An 8,946-nucleotide genomic window follows, 5' to 3' on the forward strand; every position below is an offset into this window, starting at 1 on the left:
GGCGGGGGAGAGAAGATGGGGGGGCGGGAGAGAAGATGGGGGGCGGGAGAGAGAAGATGTGGGGGCGGAGAGATGGGGCGGAGAGAAGATGGGGGGCGGGAGAGAGGGGGGGAGAGAAGATGGGGGGCGGGAGAGAAGATGGGGGGCGGGAGAGAAGATGGGGCGGGAGAGAAGATGGGGGGGCGGGAGAGAAGATGGGGGGCGGAGAGAAGATGGGGGGCGGGAGAGAAGATGGGGGGCGGGAGAGAAGATGGGGGCGGGGGAGAAGATGGGGGGCGGGAGAGAAGATGGGGGGCGGGGAGAGAAGATGGGGGGCGGGAGAGAAGATGGGGGGCGGGAGAGAAGATGGGGGGCGGGAGAGAAGATGGGGGGCGGGAGAGAAGATGGGGGGCGGGAGAGAAGATGGGGGCGGGGAGAGAAGATGGGGGGCGGGAGAGAAGATGGGGGGCGGGAGAGAAGATGGGGGGCGGGAGAGAAGATGGGGGGCGGGAGAGAAGATGGGGGGCGGGAGAGAAGATGGGGGGCGGGAGAGAAGATGGGGGGCGGGAGAGAAGATGGGGGGCGGGAGAGAAGATGGGGGGCGGGAGAGAAGATGGGGGGCGGGAGAGAAGATGGGGGGCGGAGAGAAGATGGGGGGCGGAGAGAAGATGGGGGGCGGGAGAGAAGATGGGGGGCGGGAGAGAAGATGGGGGGCGGGAGAGAAGATGGGGGGCGGGGAGAGAAGATGGGGGGCGGGAGAGAAGATGGGGGGGGCGGGAGAGAAGATGGGGGCGGAGAGAAGATGGGGGCGGGGGGGAGAGAAGATGGGGGGCGGGAGAGAAGATGGGGGGGGAAGATGGGGGAGAGAAGATGGGGGGCGGGAGAGAGGGGAGAGAAGATGGGGGGCGGGAGAGAAGATGGGGGGCGGGAGAGAAGATGGGGGGCGGGAGAGAAGATGGGGGGCGGGAGAGAAGATGGGGGGCGGGAGAGAAGATGGGGGGCGGGAGAGAAGATGGGGGGCGGGAGAGAAGATGGGGGGCGGGAGAGAAGATGGGGGGCGGGAGAGAAGATGGGGGGCGGGAGAGAAGATGGGGGGCGGGAGAGAAGATGGGGGGCGGGAGAGAAGATGGGGGGCGGGAGAGAAGATGGGGGCGGGAGAGAAGATGGGGGGCGGGAGAGAAGATGGGGGGCGGGAGAGAAGATGGGGGGCGGAGAGAAGATGGGGGGCGGGAGAGAAGATGGGGGGCGGGAGAGAAGATGGGGGGCGGGAGAGAAGATGGGGGGCGGGAGAGAAGATGGGGGGCGGGAGAGAAGATGGGGGGCGGGAGAGAAGATGGGGGGCGGGAGAGAAGATGGGGGGCGGGAGAGAAGATGGGGGGGCGGGAGAGAAGATGGGGGGCGGGAGAGAAGATGGGGGGCGGGAGAAGATGGGGGGCGGGAGAGAAGATGGGGGCGGGAGAGAAGATGGGGGCGGGAGAGAAGAGTGGGGGGCGGGAGAGAAGATGGGGGGCGGGAGAGAAGATGGGGGGCGGGAGAGAAGATGGGGGGCGGGAGAGAAGATGGGGGGCGGGAGAGAAGATGGGGGGCGGGAGAGAAGATGGGGGGCGGGAGAGAAGATGGGGGCGGGAGAGAAGATGGGGGGCGGGAGAGAAGATGGGGGGCGGGAGAGAAGATGGGGGGCGGAGAGAAGATGGGGGGCGGGAGAGAAGATGGGGGGCGGGAGAGAAGATGGGGGGCGGAGAGAAGATGGGGGCGGAGAGAAGAGGGGGGCGGGAGAGAAGATGGGGGGCGGGAGAGAAGATGGGGGCGGGAGAGAAGATGGGGGGCGGGAGAGGAAGATGGGGGGAAGCGAGGAAGATGGGGGGGAAGCGAGGAAGATGGGGGGAAGCGAGGAAGATGGGGGAAGCGAGGAAGATGGGGGAAGCGAGGAAGATGGGGGGAAGCGAGGAAGATGGGGGAAGCGAGGAAGATGGGGGGAAGCGAGGAAGATGGGGGAAGCGAGGAAGATGGGGGGAAGCGAGGAAGATGGGGAAGCGAGGAAGATGGGGGAAGCGAGGAAGATGGGGGGAAGCGAGGAAGATGGGGGAAGCGAGGAAGATGGGGGGAAGCGAGGAAGATGGGGGGAAGCGAGGAAGATGGGGGAAGCGAGGAAGATGGGGGGGAAGCGAGGAAGATGGGGGGAAGCGAGGAAGATGGGGGGAAGCGAGGAAGATGGGGGGAAGCGAGGAAGCGAGGAAGATGGGGGGAAGCGAGGAAGATGGGGGGAAGCGAGGAAGATGGGGGGAAGCGAGGAAGATGGGGGGAAGCGAGGAAGATGGGGGGAAGCGAGGAAGATGGGGGGAAGCGAGGAAGATGGGGGGGGAAGCGAGGAAGATGGGGGGGGAAGCGAGGAAGATGGGGGAAGCGAGGAAGTTGGGGGGAAGCGAGGAAGATGGGGGGAAGCGAGGAAGATGGGGGAAGCGAGGAAGATGGGGGGGAAGCGAGGAAGATGGGGGAAGCGAGGAAGATGGGGGAAGCGAGGAAGATGGGGGAAGCGAGGAAGATGGGGGAAGCGAGGAAGATGGGGGGGGGAAGCGAGGAAGATGGGGGGGGAAGCGAGGAAGATGGGGGGGGAAGCGAGGAAGATGGGGGGGGAAGCGAGGAAGATGGGGGGGGGAAGCGAGGAAGATGGGGGGGGGAAGCGAGGAAGATGGGGGGGGGAAGCGAGGAAGATGGGGGGGGAAGCGAGGAAGATGGGGGGGGAAGCGAGGAAGATGGGGGGGGAAGCGAGGAAGATGGGGGGGGAAGCGAGGAAGATGGGGGGGGAAGCGAGGAAGATGGGGGCGGGAAGCGAGGAAGATGGGGGGGGGGAAGCGAGGAAGATGGGGGGGGGGGAGAAAGGAGGAAGTTGGGGGGGTGGGGGAGGGAGGAAAAAGAGAAGACGACGAAGAAGCCCCGCACGCAGCCAATGCCGGGATGCCGACACTTCAGGCGGGGCCCGCCCCAGCGAGATGCAGGGCGGGTGGGCCCCGCCGCCGAGGTAAGATGCGCAGGCCACTCGGCTGGGGATAGGGGCGACATCCCTTCGGCCTTACCTTCCCCCACCCTCCCCCAGCTGCCAGCACTGTTTTCGGCGCAGGGCTGTAGCTCCGCCCCCAGCAGCTCCTGCTGCGCAGCGCCGAGGTGGAATCGGGCCTACAGTTATCTGAGAATTGCGAGGTAAGTATTCGGCGCAATTTTTGTTCTTTCAATTAGGCGGGCCTCTCCGATGTGCGCCGTTCTAGCGGGCGGCCGAAACTTGACCCCAATATTTTTCAAGAAACTGAAAAATATGAAAAGGAAACAGAGAAAAGGAAATAGTCTGAAGAGAATTTTGTATGAAAGGAAAAAAGTAGAGGAGAAATGGGGCAGATATCTATACGAGGGCAAAATCTGTTTGGATGGCACAGATGCAACAATACTCAAGAAGCTGGACACCATACAGGACAAAGCAGGCAGCTTGATTGGCACCCCACCCAGCAGTTTAAACATCCAGTCTGTTCACCACCTTGGCTGCAGTGTTTACTATCTACTGGATGTACTGCAACAACTTGCCACGGCTTCTTTGACAGCACCTCTGAAACCCATGACCTCCACCACTTAGAAGGACATGGGCAGCAAATGCATGGGAACACCATCTATCCAAGTTTCTGTCCAAGTCACATACCTTCCCGACCTGGACGTCTATCTCCAATCCCTCATCGTTGTTGGGTCAAAATCCTGGAGCTCCCTATCCAACAGCACTGTGGGAGCACCCTCACCACATGGACTGCAGCAGTTCAAGGCGGCAGCTCACCACCACCTTCTCAAAGGTAATTAGGAATGGGCAATAAATGCTGGTCTTGCTAGCGACGCCAATATCCCAAGTATGAATAATTTTAAAAATTGCAGCTGTCCACTAATATTCACTGCGGCATGTGGAATTGACACTGAGGTGAGATCATTGTTTAGGAGTCAAGAATAAAATATAGGAACAGGAAGGAAAATGCACAATAATATTGATCAAGACATTATTAGGTATGCAAGTCAACTTGCAAGGTCTTGGTTTAAATGAAAGTACACTGACAGACTCTGTTAAGGGCACTGCTGCAGTTACTTGCCAATACATGTCAAAGGTAAACCTTCAGGCTACAGAGCAACTACAGTCGACTCCTGTTAATTTAAGATTTTCTTGTGCTGACAAACTTGAATTGAGCAACTTAAATAAACAACACAGGAGATGTTTTTCCCCACAATTAAAATTTGAACTAACAGATAAATTGAATTAAGACAAGATGGCATTGCTTTGTAGCAACTGGTTTATTTTACCATTCTAGAGCAAATCATGAAAATATATGGGGGGGGGGGGGTGTTGTACAAATCTTTGTATTGGTAAACCTTTTGTAGTACAACCTGAACCAAGATAATCATCTGCATTCTAAAAGCTAATAAATCACATAAAAAAAAGAGTTTAGTCTGAGTAAAAGCACCACCTGATGTAGTACTAACGCATACAGATCACGACCTGCAGGTTTAAATCCCTGACCAGGTTGATCTCAGAGCTACAATTCGGCTCAGGTTGATCTCAATAGGAATAGAATTCCTATTTCTGATTGCTATCCAGTTAATTCTGCTGGAAAATGCATGTGCATGATCAGATGATCAATTGTGAAACCATCTGCCAACAGTTGCTCTCTGAACTCAGTCATGAAGAACAACCACTTGGACAGGTTACCAGAGAACTGCAGGAACTCTTGGAACCATACCTTCAAGAAAAGGAAAAAGAGAAGCAACTGTATTGTGTTAGTTTACATATACTATACCATACAGTAATAAATCCAATTAACTAAACAACAACTTGCATTTAAATAGCGCCTTTAAAGTTGGAAAACGCTCCAAGGCATTTCACAGGAGCTTAAACCAGACAAAAATTGGCACCGAGCTAAAGGAAATATAAGAACAAGTGAATAAAAGCTTGGTCAGAGTTAGATTTTAAGGAGGGTTTTAAAGGAGCACAAAAAGAGAGAGATTGGAGGAGTTTGGGGAGGGATTTCCAGAGCATAGGATAGCATAACATATGGCCGTCAATGGTGGGACGAAGGGAGTGGGTGAGACACAAAAACCCACAGTTGGAGGAATGCAGAGTTCTTGGAGGATTGTAGAGCAGAAGCAGGATACAGAGATAGAGGGAGGCTAGGCCATGGAAGGATTTGAAATCAAGATTGACGTAGGTCAGAGAGCACAGGGGTAATGGGTGAACACAACTTGGTGCAGGTCAGGCTCTGGGCAGCAGAGTTTTGGATGAGTTTGTTTATGGAGGGTGAAAAATGGCTGGCTGGCCAAGAGAGCACTGAAATGGTTGAGTCTAGTTGAGATGTAACAAAAGCGTGGATGAGGGTTTAACTGTAGATAAGCTGAGGCAGGGGTGGAGACAGGTGATGTTAGAGGTGGAAGTAGGTTGTCTTTGTGATGGAGAAGATCTGGGGCCAGGAGCTCAACTTAGGCTCAAATAGGATGCTGAGGTTGCAAACAGTTTGTTTCAGCCTGAAACAGGAACCAGGGAGGGGGATGGAATCTATGGCTAGGGAATAGAGTTGGTGGTAGGGGCTGAAGACAACGACTTTGGTTTTCCCAATGTTTAATTGGAGAAAATAGCAGCTCATCCAGCACTGGATATCAGTCAAGCAGTCTGATAACAAAGGCAGTGGAGGGGACGAGAGAAATGTTTGTGAGGTAGAGCTGGGTGTCATCGCCATATGTGGAACTTGATGTCATGTCTTAGGATGATGTTGCCATGGGGCAGCGTGTAGATGAGAAAGCAGGGAGCCAAGGATCGATCCTTGGGGCATTTCAGAGGTAACAATGGATGACTTCACACTTCCCACATTGAACTCCATCTTCCATAGTTTTGCCCACTCACTTAATCCATCAATGTTCCCATGCAGCTTTCTGCTCTGATCTACACTACTTACTGTGCTACCTAAATTAGTGTCATCAGCAAATGTAGATATAACTGCTCTCTATTCCTTCATCCAACTCATTAATAGTGGGAAGCGATGATACCCGGTACAAATCCCTGAGGGACATCAATAGTCACATCCTGCCAATTTGAGTACATACCCATTATCCCTACTATTCACAGTCACCTACCTCCCAACAATTCCCTACCCACGTCAATAGGTTTCCTCCAATTCCATGCACTTTCATGTTTGCTGTCTCGTGTAGTTGGCAATGGAGAATGAGTAGAAACAATACATGCTAAATGGTACAATTTTAAAAAGGGTACAGTGCAAGAAGACAGAGATATGGGGGTATTTGAGGATGGCAGGACTGTCAATAAAGCAATAAAGTTAATAAAGCCTATGAGATCCTAAACTTTATAAATAGAGGTCGGGAGTAAAAAAGCCAGCAAGTTATGTTAAACCTATATAAAATACCAGTTTGGCCCCATCTGGAGTAGTGTGTGCAATTGTGGGCACCACACTTTAGAATGAGGCTTTAAAGAGGGTACAGAAGAGATTTACTAGAATGGTTCCACAATGAGGGACTACAGTTACGTGAATAGACTAATGAAGTTGGGGTTGTTCTCCTTAGAGCAGAGAAGGCTAAGTGGGGATTTAATAGAGGTGTTTAAAATCATGAAGGGTTTGGATAGAGTAAATAAAAACTGTTTTGAATGGCTGAAGAGTCGAAAGCCAGAGAGTACAGATTTAAGGTGATTGGCAAAAGAACTGGCGGTGACATGAGGAAAAATAATTTCATGCAAAGAGTGGTTAGGATTTGGAATGCACTGCCTGATAGAGTGGTGGAAGCAGGTTTAATAATAACCTTCTAAATGGAATTGAATTTATATTTGGAGAAAGAAATTGCAGGGATATGGGGAAAGAGCAGGGGAGTGAGACTAACTGGATTGCTCTTCGCAAGAGCTAGCACAGACCTGATAGGCTGAATAGCCTCATTCTGTGCTGTACTAGTCTATGATTCTATGAAAAGCTGAGGGGCATTCAGATTAGGTGATGAATGACTAAATCACTTGTATGTCATATACATTCAAGTCTGTGCCCCTTGGACTTAAGGGAGCCATGCCGGGGTGGGGTGGGGGGGGCGGTGGGGGGGGAACAGCCATGGTGGGTTTTACTGGGAACAAGGACATAAAATGTGGAAACGAGGGAATGATTTAGCAGATTTTACAGCTGCAGAATTACTGTTGCAAATGGAGGGCCAACGATTAGTCAGTTGGGAGTTTGAAAGTGTTGTTGAAAATGTTGTAAGAAACTAAATAAAACGAACAACTTGTATTTATATAGCACCTTTAAGGTAGCATAGTGGTTATGCCCTCTTGAGCATCCCTGATTATAACTGCTCAAACATTGGTGGCCATGCCTTGAGCTGCTCAGGCCCTAAGCTCAAACTCCCTTCCTAAACCTCTCCGCTTTTAACCAATAAGGCAATTAAGGGTTACGGAGAGTGGGCGGGTAAGTGGAGCCGAGTCCACGGCCAGATCAGCCATGATCTTGTTGAATGGCGGAGCAGGCTAGAGGGGCTAGATGGCCTACTCCTGTTCCTAATTCGTATGTTCTTATGTTCTCTTTCCCCCTTTAAGACGCTCCTTAAAACCTACCTCTTTGACCAAGCTTTTGGTCATTCACTGTAATTTCTTCTTATGTGGCTCAGTGTCAAATGTATTTGTTTTGTCTTATAACACTCCTGTGAAGCACCTTGTGTCATTTTACTACATTAAAGACACTATATAAATACAAGTTGTTGTCGTCATTGTTGTTATGTTACTGGACTAGTAATCCAGGACGAATGATCCGGAGACATGAGTTCAAATCCCACCACGGCAGCTGGGGAATTTAAATTCAAATAATTAAATTTAAAAATTTTTAAAGCTAATATTACTAATGGTGACCATGAAACTACCGCATTGTTGTAAAAACCCATCTGGTTCACTAATGTCCTTTAGGGAAGGAAATCTGCCGCCCTTACTCAGTCTGGCCTGTGTGTGACTCCAGACCCACAGCAATGTGGTTGACTCTGAACCCTGTGAAATGGCCTAGCAAGCCACTCAGTTGTATTCAAGATGGTGGCTCACCACTACCTTCTCGAGGGCGATTAGGGATGGGTAAAAAATGGTTGCCTTGTCGGTGATGTCCTCATCCTGTGAATGAATTTTTAAAAACTCTCACGTAGGAAAATGTCCCATAACTTTTCACAGCTTGATAAGACCAAAATGGACACTTAGACAAAGGAGATATTAGGAGAGGGCATCAAAAGCTTGTTCAAAGAGGTGTTTTGAGGATGACCTTCAGAGAGGGAGGTGAAGTGGCAGAGGGGATTATGGAGGGAATTCCAGAGTGTGGGGCCTATATATGGGGCTGATGTCATGGCTGCCAATGATGGGGCTAAGAGAAGACAACATGCAGAAAAGGCTAGAGTCAGAGGAACGGAGAGCTTGTGAGGGTTTGTCGGTCAAAAACTTACCATTTTAACTATTTCAGGGTACGATTGTTCTGTCAAGATTCCTCGACCTACTGCAACAAAGTCCACCAGTTCATTAAGAGTAGAGCGCTTGTACTCCTTCATTTTAAGATCACCTAATGAATCCATGAAGTCAAATACAACGCAACACTGTTGTAATTTTTTCTGGAAGAGTGATGCCTTTTCAGTTGTGGAAACGTCTGGAAGAGGAGTGAGAAACATTAGGATGAATGAATTATAGCAACTTGCCCCATTCAGAGCAAGAATATTTATAATTTTTTTTTTTTTTTTTAAAGACAGTTTGAATTTCAAAACATTTGCAAGCAAAAGTTATGTTAGCTTCCCATTCAAACAAATCATCAACAGAAAAGCAACCCAATAAGAACAATTTCTAGGCTAGAGCTTTTTTCTTGAGGAACGTACTGATCCAGATCATACTTGGTTCAACTTCAAAAGAAATGCATAAGTTAGCTCGGTGAAATATTATCT

General features: G+C 51.0%; 1 protein-coding gene across 2 annotated transcripts in view; it reads right to left on the reverse strand.

The window, feature by feature from the left end:
• Window positions 1-8,667, reverse strand: part of ppp2r5eb (protein phosphatase 2, regulatory subunit B', epsilon isoform b) — a 72,581-nt gene extending 63,914 nt beyond the window's left edge. Inside the window, exon 1 of one of the 2 annotated variants that reach the window (XM_070879477.1) lies at window positions 8,461-8,653. In XM_070879477.1, the coding sequence (XP_070735578.1) occupies window positions 8,461-8,586 (126 nt within the window). In that variant the 5' untranslated portion in view covers window positions 8,587-8,653. Of the gene's footprint in view, window positions 1-8,460 lie in introns of both variants that reach the window. The other variant, XM_070879478.1, reaches the window with a different exon arrangement.
• Window positions 8,668-8,946: the final 279 nt, after the last annotated feature.

The sequence above is a fragment of the Pristiophorus japonicus genome, chromosome 4, assembly GCF_044704955.1.
Source record: "Pristiophorus japonicus isolate sPriJap1 chromosome 4, sPriJap1.hap1, whole genome shotgun sequence".
NCBI classification, from domain to species: Eukaryota; Metazoa; Chordata; class Chondrichthyes; family Pristiophoridae; genus Pristiophorus; species Pristiophorus japonicus.